The 19057-nt window shown below is 53.0% G+C and overlaps 2 protein-coding genes and 1 long non-coding RNA gene across 3 annotated transcripts in view; 1 reads left to right on the plus strand and 2 right to left on the minus strand.

Moving 5' to 3' along the window:
* FBXW8 (F-box and WD repeat domain containing 8) overlaps positions 1 to 12580 on the plus strand; it is a 126151-nt gene extending 113571 nt beyond the window's left edge. The window contains exons 9-11 of the mRNA XM_004753416.2: positions 7408 to 7581; positions 9238 to 9348; positions 9881 to 12580. Coding sequence (XP_004753473.2) covers positions 7408 to 7581; positions 9238 to 9348; positions 9881 to 10010 — 415 coding nt within the window. The 3' untranslated portion in view covers positions 10011 to 12580. The remainder of the gene's footprint in view (positions 1 to 7407; positions 7582 to 9237; positions 9349 to 9880) is intronic.
* LOC123390158 lies at positions 7013 to 7482 on the minus strand. The gene is made up of 2 exons (XR_006604796.1): positions 7368 to 7482; positions 7013 to 7092 (listed from the first exon to the last, which is right to left on the minus strand). It is a non-coding gene; the product is annotated as an uncharacterized LOC123390158 (long non-coding RNA).
* A 4227-nt stretch (positions 12581 to 16807) lies between the features above and the next one.
* Positions 16808 to 19057, minus strand: part of TESC (tescalcin) — a 49140-nt gene continuing 46890 nt past the window's right edge. Inside the window, 2 exon segments of the mRNA XM_045073600.1 lie at positions 16808 to 17077; positions 17801 to 17926. Of these exon segments, the coding sequence (XP_044929535.1) occupies positions 17000 to 17077; positions 17801 to 17926 (204 nt within the window). The 3' untranslated portion in view covers positions 16808 to 16999.

Consider the following 19057-nt stretch of genomic DNA (forward strand, 5'->3'; position numbering starts at 1 on the left):
TTTCTGTGTATGTTGTGAGATGGGAGCCCAACCTCATTCTTTTGCCTGGCTGTCCACACTATCTGTTGAAAAGTATTCTTTGCCCTGTTGAACTGTTCAGCACCATTGTTGAAAATCAATTAACCGTAAAATAGGGCTGTTATTCTAGGTATAGTCATCTGATTAAAATTTAAAATCTAAAAGGATATTAAAGTAAGCTAAGTATTTCCATGTTTCCAATTTGGGATCCTGTGCCTTATTGGTGGGGGGGGGATATACATCACCATTATTGCCCACAGATGGCTTCATGGGCTTTTCTGCTGGGGATCATAAGATGTTCACAGAGCTCTTCAAGGCCATCCATTGCTGGCCCCACTGAGCAAACAGCCAGAAAGGTTGAGTGATCAGTCCGAGGGCCCTCCTACTCTTATGGGCAATATAGAGAGAACTCCAAACCTGAGATACAGCTTTAAAATGCAGAGCTCGGAGCAGAGCCTGGAGTTGGATAATTAAACTGGGTCATTCGACTTAAAAAACGATGTTCTTCTAGTTGCTGTTTACAGTGAATCCTTACCAGAGGCCACCGTCAGTGCTACAGAGATAAAGCTTATTGATTTTGGCATATAAGGTTATATTTAAGATTCTCTAATAGCCCAGGTTCAGCAGGACAAAACAGAATCATGCATTGATTTCTTGGAAAAAACAAAACAAAACACCAAAACCTTGATTAATTTGGTCTCTTAAAAAAGAAGCCTCCATGTTAATGTTTTTTTTATTTGTTCGCTCTATTTTCCGGATAGAAATACAGCTTTAGGTCAGGTCCTTCTAAATAAAACTGCCGAGCCAGAGCCTAAATAGGCTTTATCTTTGCCATCAAATACAGTTTGCCTTATTATCATTTGGGACTATTTAATCCAAACCAATGGGAGGCGAGCCCTGAGTGGTGACCCCCCCAGTTAAAGAGTCTCCGAGCTTCCTTCTGGCCCCGACAAGTACGGAGTGGGGGTGTGCTGCTGCCTGCTGTCAGAGAGAGAGTGAGTGGGGCGTAAATGTTGTGTTTGCTCCATCTGCAAGTGTTATAATAAGTTATTCAAAGCTCTTAGCACAGGACCAACCAGAGCGTGCCTCCCTCTCAGTTCCAGCACGTTTTCCTGCCCATCAGATGGATGCTCCTCTGCTGGAGTCTTTGGAAGGTTCTGGTGTCTTTTATTTTAATTGGCGGGCTAGCGCCGACTCCTATGGTGTGATTTTCATTAGAGAGGGGCTGGAGAGAGGGAGTGTTGGAACAGCCCTCCAGACCCAACCATGAATATTAAACATAATACAATTACAGCTCTCGAACCAATTATTTTTCTCTTCAACGGGCAAAGTTGATGAAATACTTGCTAGATAGGAATTCACAATATCTACCACTGGCTTCTTTCTGGCCCTGGAATCCGTTGTCTTGGCAGGATTTTGTGCCCATTTGTCGTGCTACCTGTTTCCCAGCACTGAGTCTCTGATTGGAGTGCTGAGGTTGCACACTTGGCCAAGGGATGTGGTTCAGGTTGGTGGCGCTCTGTCAGACGCTCGAGGCAGACACCGGTTTCTTAATGTGGATTTGAATGGCTCGTGCGGACTTCGCACACCGCGGGGTGTGCCATTTCTGTCTGTTGACGAGAAAGCAGAGTGATGCCTCTCTAAGGAGATGTCCTATAAATGCTCTTCCTTTTTTCCTGGGGTAGAAGTTCAAGTCTCTTTTGGCCCGGTTTTGTTTTCCTTAGTGATGTAAAATACACAAATGCCGTATCTTTTGGTGTATTGGTTTATTTTGTTTGGAGCCATCCATGCTGGTATCTCAATACAATAGGAAAACAGATGGCAAACTTTGAACTTCTGGACCAAATTTGTGTTTGCCTTTGTCTCCCTAACAGCCAAACTGTAAATTATGGAGTATAAATATTCAACAGAGGGGCTCTTTATGAAAATCACCACAGCAAAATAGGCCCTTACTAACCAAGTATGTGCTGAAAAGTACTTGGGCCAGAATCTTCCTCCTCCCCGCATCCGGCCTTTCCAAGTTGCCCCGAGTGAGCAGTGCATCTGTAGCCTATGGGCGGCGCTCCTTTCCCAGCATTTATACCTTTCCTCACTTCCCCTTCTCACAGGGCCTCCAGTGGCTCTAAGTGCCGGGAGGGAGACCTGTTTTTCCAAGCCTGTTGCCTGCTCTCCCTGCATCTGTAACCCCCGACCCCTCCCTGGGGAAGGAGGATGGTACTGCCAGAGTCAGAGCTCGTCCGCGCACAGCATGGCCTAGATGGTTCTGTGTGCTGGCCCGGAAGAACCAGTGGATCTCTCCTCCGTGTTCTAGGACTACATATTTCTCAAATCCAGTTTTGTTTGAAAGAAAGCATACATCTAGGAGTGTACGTAAGCTGTGTGTACAGTTTAGTCACAGAAGGCCTGTGCATCCACCCCTCAGCTTTAGAAACAGAGCGTGGCTGGTACCTCTGTAGACCTCAGGGTGCCCCCCTCCCCCATCATGAATGAGTTCCTGTTTCTGAAACAACATGGCAGTGTCTCCGCTTAAAAGGAAAGGGCGCCTTTATCCCCTTCACTCTGCTATTGCCACTCTTCCTCAGGGTAACTGCTGTTACCAATTCAAGTGTGTCCTTCCAGAATCTTACTTAAGAGTTTTCTTTTCCCTTTTTTTTTTTTTTTTTTTAAAGAGAGAGGGGCATCGAGGGGCAGGGGAGGGGGAGAGAGAGAACCTTAAGCAGGCTCCACACCCAGTGCTCGGAGCCCAGTGCAGGGCTCGATCCTGAGCTGAAACCAAGTTGGATGCTCAACTGACTGAGCCACCCAGGCGCCCCCAAAATCTTAAAATTTTTCAACTTTACTTGAACAGGCAACCCACACATTCAAAATTGAATTCAAAAGTACAACAGAGAAGCCAGGCTTCTGGGCACTTCTCTTCCTGAGCAGCCTGGTCCTCCTCAGCCACGACTGCCTGTCCGCGTTCTCGGGAGGATGTCTGTACGCACACAGCTCACACACAGCACACACACATTGATTCTTCACCCCCACACCTGTCACACCACCAGGCCGGCGCGCCTCACGTGGCGCAGTGGCTTAGGGACTGCCGGCCTGCCCCGCTCTGCCTCCCGCAAAGATGGCGCCGGGGCGGCCGGATGGCCACCCGGAGCTGCCGGCGTGCCAGAGCTAGTGAACCGTGCTGCGAACGCTGTTTCTGGTGTTCCTCGCTTCGGTGGGATACGCTTAATAGGAAATTCTCGTTCTGATAAGTGCTCTGGAGTGTGAGTATGCATGCCTCTCATGAATTCTAGAGAAATACCAGCCCTTAACTATTTGGATATTGCCTCCTTGCCCTGTACTGTTTCTCCCTCTAGAACTTCTTTTGGATACACGGTGCACCGTCCCCTTCTATCATTTGCATCTCTTAATCCCTCAGTCACATTTTTTTTTTTAAGATTTTATTTATTTGACAGAGAGAGAGAAATCACAAGTAGGCAGAGAGGCAGGCAGAGAGAGGGGAGAAAGCAGGCTCCCTGCGGAGCAGAGAGCCCGACGTGGGGCTCGATCCCAGGACCCTGGGATCATGACCTGAGCTGAAGGCAGAGGCTTTAACCCACTGAGCCACCCAGGTGCCCCTCTCAGTCACATTTTTTATCTGTGTTCTGTTTTAGGTCATTTTTGAGAATATTGTCTAATCCACAAATTCTGAATTTAATTTCAGGAGTGGTGTTTTCATTCCAGAAGTTTTATGAGGCTGCCCTTTTTTTTAAAGGCAGACGTCTTGACTCCCCTTTCCCACCCCACTTATTTTGGGTGGGCCTGAGTCTTACCATCTTGCCACTGGTTCCTAAGGTTGGCCCCTGCCAGCAGCCTCGCCCCACCCCAGGCTGTCCAGGCTGCTTTCCAGCTTGGGCCCTGGGGCAGCCGCTTGCTTTGTGAACCCAGCAGTGCGTTTTAAAGGCTGTTGTTTATCCAGCAGTACTAAGTGATTTTCAGTGGGAGGGTCAGTAAGTTGTCTGAAACAGAAACCCCATCTTTTGCTACTAAAAACAGTGCTATAACTAATGGTCTTAAATGCCCATGTGTGTATTTGTAGACATATGTTAGATACAGTGTAGATAAATTCCTAGAACCGAAGCTGCTAGGTCAGAAGGCAAGTGTATTGTTCGTTGGCTTATTGCCAGATCCTGCCCCACAGGGTGTGCTCAGAGGTGTACCCAAGGCTCCCCTGCCTGCCCAAGGCTCCCCAGCCTGGAGGGTCTCACAGAGTTTACTACCAAACTTGACCTTTGTCAGGTAGGTAGGTACAGTTGGATACTACCTGTAATTTTAGTTCATAATTTCTCTCATTACCAGTGAACATCTCACACATGTTTAAAAGCCATTAGTATCTTCCCATGAACTATTTTTTCTTAGCTTTTCTCCTATTGTAATATTGGGTTGCCAGTCTTTACTTTCAATTTGAAGGACTTTTTTTAAACAAGAAATTAGCCAGTTCTCTGTTGCAAACATTTCCACCAGTTTATGGTTTGCCTTGATTTTGATTTTTTATTTTCCCTTTTGACTTCTGAGGTATTTTTTGTTTAGAAGGGCTTTCTCTATTCTGAATATTCTTTTTTTAAATTTTTTTAAAGATTTAATTTATTTATTTGACACACAGAGGAAGATCACAAGTAGGCAGAGAGGCAGGCAGAGAGAGAGGAGGAAGCAGGTTCCCTGCCAAGCAGAGAGCCTGATGTCGGTCTTGATCCCAGGTCCCTGGGAGCATGACCTGAGCTGAAGGCAGAGGCTTTAACCCACTGAGCCACCAGGGCACCCCAATTCTGAATATTCTTGTAGCTAATTATATTTAACTCTTTGAGAAATCTAGAATTTAAGAGCTCCAAGCTGAGAAATTTTATTATAGGGCATTGTCTTTAATTGCTTTTATAAGTGGCATTTTTTTCTTTGAGTACATGTTTTAAAACTAGTGGTTGTTTGTACCTAAGATAGCTATTGATTTTGACATATTAATTTCATTTGATCTGAGTTATTACTGAGTTATCTTCGACTGTCATCTCTAATAAACTTGTCCACTTCTCATTTTTTCTTGTATCTAATTGTACCTAATTTTAAAAACAATGTGAAGTATTAGTAAAAGCAGACCACTGTTTTTTAAAGCCTTCTTTAGAGGGGCTTCCGGGTGGCTAGTGAGTTAAGCCTCTGCCTTTGCCTCAGGTCATGATCTCAGGGTCCTGGAATCGAGCCCCGCACTGGGCTCTCTGCTCAGCAGCGAACCTGCTTCCCCCTCCACCCCCACCTCTCTGCCCCTTGTGATCTCTCTCTGTCAAATAAATAAATAAAATCTTAAAGAAAGAAAGAAAGAAGGTAAATCTCATCACATTTCTTTTCAGCAGTCCATGGTTTGTTGTAGTAACTTGAAGTATATTAATGGACACCCTCAAGGGGTTCTGCTATATTTTATTCCGGTCTGAGTACTGACACTGATCTAGCATTGTTTTTGATACTCTTCTCTCATCATCAGTTTTGGGGAGGACAGAATGTTGGCTTCACCGACAGACCTGGGCAGCTGTCCTCTGTCCTTGCTGGCTGTGGAGCAGCGTGCCTGGCCCTTGGGCTCTTCCCTCCAGGATGGGCCCATTTAGCATGTTTGCAGGACTGTTGCTCCCTTGACAGCCTTCTCGGTCTGCTCATTGTTACCTTTGCGATCCTTGCGGGTCGGTTTGGGTGATTCTTATTACTCTAGAAAGTGGTTTATTTCACTTAGGTCTTCAAATTTGGAAACTTAAGAAAATCAGCTTAAACCTGAGTGCATTATGACGCAAGAAACAGAATTACTTAAAATCTACAAAACCAGGTCCATGTAAGTTGGATTTTTGTTTGTTTTTCCAAGGCAGTTTTACCAAATATTTGCTAAACTCTCCCCTCCGTCATTGTAAAGCTTCTGGTCCTGAAGTGCACCCTTCCTGTGTTGCCTGCGTCGAGCTTTACTTTGTGATCTATTCAGGGTGCTTCCTGATTATATGTGGGTTTATCCTGCCTGCGCTCGAGACTCAGCAAGTACGTTCGGTCTCAAGCCGGCGGTCTGGTTCCACATTTGAAAATCTGTTTCATTAGTCTCTGCATGGCCTGTGTGTTCTGCCAGTATTTTGGTACATCCCTTTCTTCTAGAAAGTATCCATCCATAGGTAGCTGACTTGGGGTCTTTTTCTGTGAAGAAAACAAACAAAAATCTTAGGTATTTAAACTTGGAAGCTACACTGGGTATAGAATTTTCAGTTCAAATTTATGTTCCTTAGAAATCTAAAAACAATAGGTCTTATGTGTACATGCTCAAAACTGAGTTTAGGACACAGAACATGTTTCAGATAATCTTTTCTCACCGCCTGTCGGGACCACATTTCACAGGCTGGCATTAGGTCTGTCCAGTTCCTGTCCGGGGTGGTAGGGTCTTTTCCTTTCTGACTCACAGCGCAGAGACTGTTACATTCACCTGTACTGAAATTTTGCCACATTTAATTTTGGCTGTGTGTCTTATTTCTGGAACTGTGTTGGTATTTCTGCTGGATGAGAAATTTGTTTCATTATCTAATTTGTCCATTTGTGGAAATTCAGCATATACTTAGGTAAAGAGTAGTTTTTAAAGAGGTTCTTAAATTCAGATTATGACAAAGCAAGTCATTGTTTTGAAACTTCAGATAAGTGGCAACCAGTGTCCCCATGGTCAACCATAGACACCTCCCTTTCCAAGGCGGGGCTCGATCCTAGGACCCTGGGATCATGACCTGAGCCAAAGGCAGAGGCTTAATCCACTGAGCCACCAGGTGCCATGACACCTCCCTTTCCAAATTTCAGCAAGAGGATGATGAACTGACGGAGTTGAGTTAAATACCAGAAAAGTGTTAATTTCCCAACCGCGTAAGGATCTGGGTTGCAAACGAGTGTAGCTGGTTTATCTCCTGCCCTTAACAGAATCTTAGACTGCCAGCAGTACCACGGTGCTGGGCGCCACACTTACCTGGGACAGCTGTGCAGTCAGATGCCAGACCCAGCTCACCTTTCCTCAGAGTGGACTCGTGCTCAGGGCAGGTGTCCTTCCTGTCAAGCAGAGAAAGAGCACGGTATTTCTCTCGCAGCTATTTTGTTCCAGGGACTTTTAAGTCATTCTGTCTAGAGAGCTGCGGGCACTGTAAGTGAGCTCATTCCTTGTGCATCTGAGCTGTGCATGTGATGTGTGCCTAAAGGGAGAAAACTTCTCTGCGATATTTAGTTATTTGCGACCAAAGGGGTTTTTGTATGCTGTGTTTTCACAAGATTGTTGTGCACAGACCAGACCCCTGAGGATGACTCTGTTCCTTCGGGCTTTAGCTCACCTCCCCTTTCCCTTCTCTGCGCTCATCTTGGGCCTTCCAGGGTGAGGATCCACGACCTCCGCACTGACAAAATCGCCCTGTCGCTCTCTGCCCACCAACTGGGAGTCTCCGCGGTGCAGATGGACGACTGGAAAATCGTCAGTGGAGGCGAGGAAGGCCTGGTCTCCGTGTGGGATTACCGGATGAGCCAGAAGCTGTGGGAAGTGCACTCCAGGTAACGGGGCACTCACGGCATCCTGGAAAGTGGACTCTGAGAATAAAAGGAAGAAATCCATAGTTGCCCGGACCTGCAAATACCCATCGCAAGTCAGGATAAGAGAAGGCAGGACAAAAGCAGGCAAGGTTAAAAGAGGGCTTGGCTGCCTCCTGGAGAGCAGCGGGAGCTAGTGCTCACTCCCTTTAGCAGCTTTTATGAGACTCGAGGCCCGGGTGATGTCCACACTGCTTGACTTTGTCCAGCCCTGCCTTACTAGTCAAGCAAGGCGTGTGTAATCCCTTTTTGTGCTTTCTGTGGTGACACATGGACTTGCCACCAGGTGGTGCCAGAAGGCAACTAAAACTCCTCCGCGCTGGCATTCCCAGAACTAGCAGCCTCCCGGAGCCCCCCAGCCCCTCGTCAGGCCGCTCTCCTTGAGGCTCCTGCCCGGGGGGCTGCCGCCGTCCCTCGCCCACTTCCCGGCAACTCCGGCTGCTGCACTAGGCTGCCACTCCTGCATATCTTTTTCTCTCCCTGAAAAGCTGTGTTTCCTCCAGGGCATCATCTGGGTGAGGCTAGGATTGGGCAGGTCTTCCCCAGAATTTCCCTGTCCCAGCATTCTTTTCCTAACTCATTTGTAAATGTACAACCAGTCTTCAACCCTAGTTCGTGGCTTGTGCCGGGCAAGGCCCCCACTTCCCCCTGGACACTGCTGGGCCTCACCTTTCAGTCTCCTGCCCAGAGCTTGTGAGCCCATTAGGTCTTCCCCTGCCCATGCACGCAGCTGGTGTGGTTCTGCTGAGCCTCTGGTCCAGCCCTGCTGAGCATGGCTCCCTCCACGGCCACCCCCCCCCGGTTTCCTCCTGCCATCTCCAGCCAGCTCCCCTTGTCCGTCTGCCTCCCTGGCCCCTAGTGAAGTCTTCCAGCCGGTGCCCTGGACTGACAGGGCCTGACTCAGATCCCCCTGAACCTTCAGTACTCCCAAGAGAACGTTCTGTTCCAGCCAAGAAGCCTGTTACCCGCCCACCCCCTCCAGCCATCCCAGGAGCAACCCCTGCCTATCCTGCACAGATTGTCTCCGCTCAGTCTTCCCGAAAGGCCTGGCTGATGGGCCTTTACCGCCCAGAGCCCAGTGCCAAATCCCGTGTCTTATCTTGGGGGCTTATAACGTCTCTCATGCAAACATTCAATTCTTAGGTAGGAATCCTCCACTGAAGGCACTAGATGAAAGTTTTTAGAATGAACAAAAGCCTTTGCTACATTAATTTCTAGCCATTGTTGCAAAACACTGCAGCCTGACAGCACTGCAGCTGTGATAGCTCTCTCAAGCTTAGGAGGAGAGGGGCTTTTAGAACTCAGCCCCGCACCCTGCAGCTGGGGAGCCTGGCTTAGAGAACTTACCCAAGGCCAGCCAGCCAGAAATGGGGCTGTTCTCTGCCATATGTGGCTAACCTCCTCGATGTGCGAAACACCGTGCTGCAGGGTAGTCTGCTGGGGGTACAGAGGGCGGGGGTAAGGCAAGGCAAGACTCTGCCCCTCTGGGGGCCCAGGTTTGTCCTCTGGCATAAGCTTGGCAGAGACTTTTAGCATCTCTTCTGCACAGCTTCTAAACGTGGGAGATGCCCAGTTTCAGAGCATTTCTCTTTCCCATGGCTCACTCCCGTCCTGTTTCAGGCACCCCGTCCGTCACCTGTCCTTCAACAGCCACAGCCTCATCACGGCCAACGTGCCCTACGAGAGGGTGGTGCGCAACACAGACCTGGACAACTTCACCACTCACAGGAGGTCAGCGGGCTGGGGTTCAGGGCGGACCATCGTAGTTCCACTCTGGGAGGAGGATCCTGCCTGGGTCCTCTCTCAGGCACGACTACTCTCACAGCAACTTCGAGCCCACGTGGCCGTGCGGCAGCGCACGTGTTGTGAGGCCTCCCCTGGGATAGCGCATGGCGTGGGGCACCCAGGGGCCGGGGGGGGGAGCACCCACCACTGCTGTGGCTGAACTCCCAGTGCAGGTGGCCAAGGCCCGGCCTCGTGCTCAGTCTGGACCCCGGAGCCCCCCACCCAGCTGGGTCTTTCGGGACGTGTCCTGGCCTTCCCTGACGCTGACGCTTTCCACCTACCACCCCACCGCTGGCCTCCCCGCACGCCGTCCCCTCCTCCTGACTTGTCTCGAGTCCAGGGATTCTGAGTGTCCGACGGCCCGTGGGCCGGAGAGCCCCGGGTGTTACCAGAAGCACGGGCCCGGGTGGGGTGCACGCCTGGGGTGGGGGCTGGCAGCGCCGTGCTAACGCGCTCGCTCTCCGTGTGCTTCCTCTAGACACCGCGGGCTGATCCACGCCTACGAGTTTGCCGTGGACCGGCTGGCCTTCCAGAGCACGCTGCCCATCTGCCGAGCAGCGGACACCGTGCCGGGCTACAACTATGACCTTGCGCTCGCCTTTCCCTAGGACCGTGTTTAGGGGAGCACCTCGTCGGGGAGTAGGGGGAAATGGGAAGAACCAAAGTGGATGAATTAAAAAAACTACCGAGGAGCTCTGTACCAGGTGCACTGGTCTAACCCACAGGTTCCTCAACTGCCTCTGCTTTCCTCCGCGGCCTCTTTGCTTCTCTGGAGCTGCCTTTGGAAAGCTGGAGGTGGTCAGGGGCTGTGGCATTGACTCTGTTTTCTCTCCCTGACACTGTGCCTCTGAGTGCCACCCGTGTCCCTCCTCCTCCTGCATCTGCTGCCTGCCGCGCGACTCTGGTCACCCTGTTTCCAGCCGGGACCCTCTCCCCTGGCTACAGTGTGGGTCCCCCCCACTGCCGTCTGTGCATTCCCATGCAGGGTTCTGCTCCAGCGTGCAAGCCCCTTCAAGAGGGGGGGCCTGGGGTGTGGGCTCGGAGATCACGGGCTCACTCCGGGGCGGGGGGGTCCTTCATACCACCACCCCGTGTAAACCTAGGCGAGTAGTTACTGTCTTTATAGTTTTTACCACAATTTATATATTTATACACTTACTGCATTAAGGACTGTTTACTGTCGTGTCCACAGCATGTGGTACAAAGTAGATTATTTTCTACCTATTTGTTGCATAAACAGTCACCCTCCACCTAGGATGGAGAGCTGGGGGAGAAGCCCTTCTCCTAAACCACTGGGCTAAAGCAGGGCGGCACTGAGGAGTTCCTCCAGGTGACACGTCGCTTCCCTTTCCAAAGGGTTAAGAGGGAAAACCATCGTTTTAGACTGTTTTTTTAGACTGTTCTGAGCAGCGGCCATTAATATCCCTTAAAAACACTAAAACAACTGACAAAACTACAAAAGAAAGGCCATGCTTCTAGTGAGTGATCAACAGATATAATCAGTGGGGAAAAAAAATTGAAGGATTTAGAGGATTTACTTAATAGAATTTCCAAGTATAATCCAATAGAGTTTTGTGCCTTTTTAAATATCCCTAGACCATGCACAGAAAACTGCTATCTAAAAATCACAAAGGCAGTCTCACATTCCACAAAGATACAGCCAGGCCCAAGTCAGTGACCCCCTAATGCAATAAAATGAGGTAACAAAGTGAAAAAGAAAAATGGAAAATGTGAACCCTCTGGGCCATGGAAACACTGAATAACAAAACGCCGGGGTGAGGCCAGAATGGACAAAGAGAAGTGGGGCTTGAATAGAAAGTAGATAAAGGGCTAGCTGTCACCTCAAATAGTGACCCCAAAGGAAGCAATGAAAGAAGGGTTACCAACAAATCACAAAGTTAAACCCTACGCTTACCTGTTTTACACTGGACCAGCTTTTTTGGAAAGCCAAAATAGACTTTTTCTTTTAGGGAGCAAAGGGGCAAGTGGGAAAATCCTAAGCAGACTCGCTGCTGGGCACAGAGCCCAGCCCAGGGCTCCGTCCCACAACCCCCAGAGGACACTCAACCGACTGAGCCACGCAGGCACCCCTGAACTATACAACTCTTGATACAAAAAACCACCAGGGGCTGTGAGAAACCGAAAAGGAGGTACTTAATGCACCTAGATTTCCAGGGTGGGGACGTTCTGCCCACACGAATCCGAGAGAAAAACGAAGCGCTCCTACTGTACCCCAGTGTACAAAACTGGGAAATGCTGTGAGGTTTCGGAAGTATTTTCAGGTTGATATTCCATCATTACAAACCTCTGTGCAACTTAACAGGACATCGGGCCCAGAGAGCCGCACCTGGAAATCATCCCTGAGTCCCCAGAGCAATGCTTGCTTTCAGCCAAATTACTTCCTAAATAAAGCTGGTCTGCACTTAGCAGACGAAGTATTTTATTTACTCCTGTTGTCATGTGGTGCTCTGACCCCCTCATGACCTCACTCTGTAAGGTTTTCATCTCTCGTAGCCTTCGTGCGACTGGACCACTAAGTAAGACACATTTTTCTTTTAAAAGGCAGGCCCTGCCGGTTCGATCCCACCACTCACTCTACAGACGCGGTCTCCTGCCCCAGCTTTGCAGCCCTGAAAGGTCATTGAAAACCCAGAAAATTTTACCAGAACTAGTCTTCAACTATTGTCATTCACAGCCAGCAGCTAGTCCGATGTAAAATGTCACAATTATAGGGGTTTTCTTTCCTCCTCAACCTGTTTATAACATCTCCCCTTAAGAGGGCACCTGAGTGACTCAGTTGGTTAAGCGTCTGCCTTCAGGTCCGGTCATGATCCCAGGGTCCTAGAGTCAAGCCAGAGCTCCTCTAGAAATCAACATTACCCAGTGACGTAAAACCTCTTGGCCCCTGTCCAGCTCTTCCCCTCACCCCACCTTACCTGGCTAGTCTGAGGGTTTCTCCACAGGTTCGGAGTGAGCAGACCTATCACTTCTTTCCTTCCGTAGCTCTGCTGCTGCTCCGACTCACCCCCCTCCGTCTCCCCTAAAGAGAGAAGAAACTCCCGTGTCACTGGGGGAGCCAGAGGGCCCAACCCCGGAGCTCTTGCGTCTTACAATGTTATCTGCCTTCTGCTTATACTTTATAAAATGTCTGTGGGTTCTAATAAATTTTTAAAATTTGGTTCTTGTTCAATTACTGGTCACCCAGCCAGGCATCCTGTGACCGACACCCCCACCACCACAGTACCCCACCCCTGGAGGGCTCAGCTGGCTGGGCAGCCTTGTTCCACGGACCACAGTGGAGTCGAACCACCCAGAACCACCACTTCCAGGGATTCCCAGCCCAGGATCCAAGAACCCACAAAACGAGATGTGAAGTTGTACACAAGAACATTTTCTGGGAAGTCAGGTTGGCTTTCATCAGATTCTCCGAGGGGACTGCAGACCCCTCACCCCACCCAAGAATTTCCTGCCACTTGCTTGTGCCTTTTAAGCCAAGCCATGAGCTGCCTTGTGTTCACAGTGTGTGTTCACAAGGTACTCTGGGGATGGCATCACCTTCCCCGGGAGAGAAGAACAGGTCCCTGGCTCACGATGACCCCAGGAGGAGGTCCTCCGCCCAGTACCCCACTTCAGATTAGAGGCCCCACATTCAGACAGATGGTGCTTTCCCCTCTGCATTTATGTGACAAACACCAACTTACTGCAGACGGGCTCTGGCCGCCATGGACGAGCAATGGCTTCCCCTCGTGTGGGCACAGCCTTCGGGCAGGTCCGTGTCCATGGGCTTCAGCAGGCAGCATCTTGCCTCCCCATTCAGGGCCTCTGCTTCAGGCAGCAGCTGCGACGTCCAGGAGCTTCTGGCCTTGGTCTGGCCGGAGCTGCCTCTACTGTGTGGTGGCGGCTTCCCTGTTGCCGGGTTCCCGCAGGCACCAGACGGGGCAGGCTTTCTACCTCCGATGCTCACTGTGGGCTTCCAGCAGTGGCCTTTCCCCAGCTTGGCGCCTAGGGAGGCAGGGAATTCTCCTGCTCCCCACAGCACCGAGAGCTGAGCCTGGCACATCTTCTCTTCCCCTGTCCACTGCCAGGACAGACGCTGCCCCATCCCCCCTGCTAAGAGAGGGGACAGAAGCTGCCACCCAGCATCTCTCTTGCCCTGACTGCTGCTCTGGGGCTGAAGATGGAGGTGGCTGGTCCCTTGCTGACTTGGTTGGATGAGAGGGAGGAACCACCGGGCCAAGGTCATCTTGCTCCTGAACCCCAGCTGGCACTTGCCTCCCAATTCTGGAAGAGCCCAGAGACAAAGGCAGTGCTGATGCCCTGGGAAGTTGTGGTTCAAAAAAACAAAAAACAAAAACAAAACCTGGCTCCTTCAGCTCCTCTCTCCAAGGCCTTCCCAAGGTCACTGTGTGGGAGGACAGCTTGCAAAGCAGGTGTTTGCAAAACCCTTGCCAAGATGACTTGTATTTTTAACTCTGTCAGCCCACGGAAGTCACTGCCATTCCCGGCGTTGCGGCTTAGCCTCGGCAGGCAGGTGGGGGGTAGGGGCAGGGGCAGGTGCACAGGTGCCCCGCCCCCCATGAACAGAGCACAGACAATGGGATTGTGTTGTTCAAGTCCAGCAAGAGGGTGCTCGACCAGAATTGGAAGCTGTTGTGATTGTACGTGATTCCCTTACCCAGAATGTATGTACAGCACGGCTGTAGGATGTGTCCCCCGAGCCTCGCCTACCAGATTTCCATGACACGGCCCTTTGGGGAACCTACCAAACCGATGCAGTCACATCAAATTGCCAGATTCTTTTAACAACCAAAAGCTGAGATCCAGGAACTTCTCCTGTTGATGATGCAGCAGCAGGGGACCGGGCCCCACGTGCGACCTGAGCACTGACCCGTACACGTGCCCTCCCCAAGCTCGATGCCCTCCAAGCACAACCGCACTTCCTCAAATATCTGACTTAGCACTGATTTCTGCCCCTTTCCTCTGAGCTGCTGGTGTCATTCCTGATGCACAGAGGCCTGTTCAACAAGTGCTCCCGCTGACTCACCAACCTGCCTGTTTCAGAACAAATTCCAAAACATACAACACTCCCTTCAGGTGAGTTGCCCCACCGAGCGCCCAGGGGCCAGCGGGGGGTGCTGGGCAGCCAGATAGCCCCTCCTGGGCACACTCACTGGTCCAGCAGATAACAGATGCAGTTTCTGGGTCTTACACCCTTCCTCTGCACGGACCACATGGCCCCAGTGGCCGTCCCGAGACCTGTCCCCCCGTGCCTGCAGCAGTGACCTCCCTGCTAGACTGGGGGAACTTAACCTGCCCTTTCTAGAAGCCGGTCTGCTCCAACGGACAGCAACCCTGATCATTCCCCCAAAGGACCGAACAAGCAAAACCACCACCTCACACTCTTGGCTCGCTGGGAGCCGGTGGGCGGGCTCCCGGACAATGCTGCAGGCCACCCTCTGATGGAAATGGGCCCTACCCCTGCCTCAGAGCACAGCCTCGGTGACTGGGACCAACCCAGCCTTCTTTGGAGCAGCACAGACCGGGCCCATGGTGAATGACTCTCATTTTAATTAGCTGTTTAGGTAAGCTGTGGCCCTCAATGGTCTGTAGGCCCCGAGTGGTTGCTTCTCCCAAACTAAAACCCAGAGCACGGGAGCTGATGGAACATTATTTATAAAAACATTTTCCATCAGGGAGCTACCTTTGTGGAGAAACAAGACATCGCAGCACACTGGGAGAGTCCCAGAAGATGCAGGCGTACCGTGGCCGTGCCAGCCGTCCTGCAGCTCAAAGTCAAGGGGAGTCCCACCTGCTTGGGAGTGGGGGAGGGGAGAAGGCGGGCCTCCCCGGGCTGCAGGGGGCTCCCTCAGCAGAGATACTGCTGGGAGAGCTCCAGATTCCACGTACCAGGCAATCCCAGCGATGCTAGATTCTATCCGCTGGCAGCTGGGAAACCGAGGCGTGAGCGGGGCAGTTCCGAGCCGCCCACGAAGGCAGGGGCCGCAGCGAGGCCCGCTGTGTCCCGCTCCCACTCCAGGAAACTGCCTGGCTGGCTCCTTCCCAGTTCAGCGGCCCGCCAGATGGCTGGCACCTGGAGGGGAGGAAGCCGAGGCCTCTGCCGTCGCCCCCCACCTACCGCTTTGGAAATGTCAAAACACTGGCTGAGGAAGCGCTCATCCTAGCAGCAGAGTTCTGGAAGTGACTTCACACCGCCCCTGCTTCTCACAAAGGGGCCGCGCTGCCTGACAGCCGTCCACCCTGACCCGGGGGCGTGGAGGCCCGCACCCCTCAGGCCCCGGGCCCCAGGGGGCAGTCCTGGGCGCCGACGACCAACGGGACACCAGCAAGGGTCTGCTCTCGCCCCCAAGGTCCTCCATGAGGGCCGCTGGCCAAACCGCCGTCACCAAGGGACACCAGCCTCGCCCGTCCGCCCCGCGCCCGGCCACGCGCCCCCTTCCGCCCACCTCGCTGCTCCTTTACACCTTCTCCCTTGTAGGACGACGGGAAGCTTGTCCTCAGCACTCTAGTCACTGCCGTCCACACAAACAGCCCCAGAAAGAGGTCGAGGAAATGGGCTGACCTGAGTGCCTCCCGGAAGGGCAAGCCAGGGCCTGGCGGGCCCAGGACCGGGACCGCGTGGGGTGCCCTCCTGAACCCCAATGCCCAGGTCTGAGATGAAGCACACAGGAAAACAAAGCGATGGGAACGCAGAAGGCCAACAGCCGCGGTTGTCCGTCACCAGAACCTTCTCGGGAGGCTAGAAAGGAACCTCCCAGCGAGTCTGGATGGAAGGAACCGAGCAAGGAGGCCTAGAACACCACTAGCGGCAAGTGACCACAGTGACAACAGCCACACTAAGCACCAACTCCGAGCATTCAGCCCAAGCCTGGCCCTGCTGACCCGCCGGCCACAGCCACCAACCAGATGGACAACCTCCACTTCCCTGCCCCCAGCATAACCCTTCCCCCTCCCCCCACATGACAGGTGACTCTGGAGCTGTCAGAGCCCCTCCCCTGGGACACTCACCTGCCCTGCTGCCACCACCACTGGGGGCAGCCCCATGCTGGGCCCAGGAGGGTGTCAGCAGCCAGGCCTCAAGTCCAGCAGTCCTGGTAGCATCGGCGGGCTCGGGCGTGACACCACGGGTTCCCCTCGTCCTCTCCTCCCGCCCGGACACTCGGTCACAACCCGAGTCGCAGCCACCACAGAGCAGGGAGCAGCCTGCCTCCCCCGACTGCCAGCACTTGTGCGGCGAAAAGAGGGAACCCTTCACCCAAATAAAATCAGAGAAGGCGAGGGAAAACCTCCTCTCTGCCAGACCAGTCTTTGGAAATTAGCCGCTGCCCGCTCACGTTCAGCCTCGTGCCACCAAGTGGCCGTGGGGACCAGACAGGAGCCACGTTCATTAACAAACCAACCGTTTTCTTTTTTATTAGAGATAAAAACAGCCGAGGTCCCAGGTACCACACCCTCGGGAAAACAAGACAGCGGAGGAGTGGGGGCTATTTACACGAGCCGTGGCGGAAGGAACCGGGCGGCCTCGGGTCCCACGGGAGGCTGTGGGCACAGCCGGCTTCGGGGGGCGGGGGCAGGCGGGTCAGTGGCAGAGGGCGATGGTTTCCATGTTAAGGAAGCGCACGTGCATCTTGGTCTCGATGTCTATCCCCTGCCAGATCTGCAACGGACAGAGCAGCATGAGCACGTGTCCCCATCATGGCCCGGGTCCCTGCCCGGGTGCCCCCCTGCCCGCCCCGCCACCAGGGCAGGTGAAAACCAGAGGGTTGCTCTCAAGATTGTGAGCTAACCGACAAAGAGAAACTTCCATCTGCCTTTCTGTGGGTTAATTTGGCTCTGACATGTGGATCCTTTCTGATAATTGTCACAGCAAGTTATTATTAAGTGCGGAATCCGAGCTTTTAGCTCCGAGGCATTTCAATCCCACCCACCCCACTTTAGGCTCCACGATTTTCATGCAAATTCCTTAACCCCACTAAACCTCCTCTTCATCAGTACAATGCCGGGACCCCCACCTGCGCTGCCCACGTAAGTCACGCAACGCTGGGGGTCAGAGGCAATCATCCGCGGGAACGTTCTGGAAGCTGTTAAGCACTGTGCAGCTGCCAAATTTTATTAAGCCACCTTCCTTCATTAAAAGGTCACAACAATTTGGTCTTTATAACTTCCCAGGGATAGGTCACCCGGTTCTACGGAGGCAAGCTTTTCCCTGGGAAGGGTCATCTCTGCCCACAGATGTCCACTGCCACATACCTACCTGGTTGGTCCTGGTTCTGCCGTTACAGTCCATCCTGGCCAGGGCTCCGGGGGACCCCTCGGCCACCCGATCCCATCTGCCACACTACAGACCCAGCCTACCCCCCACTCTCAGGACTGCACTTGCCAGCTCCTTGGCCCTCGGAAGCCACACATCAAAAAAGGGCTGGATGCGGTGGGCGTGACTGGTCCCCCTGCTCGTGTGAGAGGTGCAAGGCTGACACTTGCAGCATTCCCGGAGACGGTCACCAGGCTGTAGGCAGGCGGCAGTCAGAGCCCTGTCGGCACCCGGGTTGCAGGGAGGCCTGGCTGCCGATCTGGCCACTGTCACACACCCATGCCCCAGCAGCTTTGTGGTCTCCTGCACCTGTTCTGGGTCTGGCGAGCGTGCAGAGCGATCAGACCTGGCTCCCTGGGAACAGCTCCAGGCCTCGTTCCCAGCCAAGCTAGCTGGGCACCCAGGGTGCTTCCTGCTAAATGCCGAGTGGCAATAGGGGCACTGGTGAGGCTCGGGGGAGTGGAAGGGCCAGCTGATCGGGAAAGGCCTCCATGGTGGGGGGCGGGCATGGGGAGCAGCGGGGGCATAGGGGTGGCAGACAGGCGAAGCCTTCTGGGGCAGAACCTGCCCAGCCCATGTGTGCAAGGAAAGGAGGCTGCACACCTGGGCCCAGAAGTTTGCGTCGCCTGCCGCCGCCTCTGCAGGGCACGCTGCTGCTGGCCAGGTGAGCTGTGCAGCCTGGGAGGAGCACTCATCTGAGCTGCCCTTGGGCTCCATGGGGCTGTGACCACCCACGTCCTGGCCTGGCTCCAGGCCCGGGCCCATCCCTTCCCTCGGGCTGGCCAGTGGCTGGCACAGTGCCCTGGGCCAGAGCCTCGGGTCCTGTTCCCTGACTTCCTGTCCTTCCTCAAATTCCAGAACGACCCCCTGTCAGGGTACTCAGAGCCAGGCAGAGGATGGAGCAAGCTCATCTCCCTCCGCCAGACCCATCAGAGCAGTGACGGGTCCTGCTTCCCGAGCTCGGAGCACAGCTGTGACAGCAGAGGCTGGGTATCCCGCCATGGGGGCTGGGGGGGTGGGCAGCTATATCCAAGGCACCTTCTCCGAGGCACAGGAGAACGGCACATGGTGTGCTTCTGGGAAAAGCTAGTTCTCATACAGGCACAGAACACTCCAGAGCCTGGTTCCAACTGCCAGCAGCAAGGCTTCTGACAAAGGGGGCCGGGGACTCGTCGGGGAGAGACAGGTGTGGCTGGAGCCCTTCTGGTCTCCTCAGGAGCCCCGACCGCAGGTGAAGAGGACTCTCCCCATAAAATCAAGTAAAGCCCGTGCTTTAAAGGTCACGCCCAGGCATGACCCCTTTCCGCAGAGGAGCGGGTCTCCTCC

The sequence above is a fragment of the Mustela putorius genome, unplaced genomic scaffold (genome assembly GCF_011764305.1).
Source record: "Mustela putorius furo isolate JIRA1106 unplaced genomic scaffold, ASM1176430v1.1 tig00537248_pilon_pilon_pilon, whole genome shotgun sequence".
NCBI lineage: Eukaryota > Metazoa > Chordata > Mammalia > Carnivora > Mustelidae > Mustela > Mustela putorius.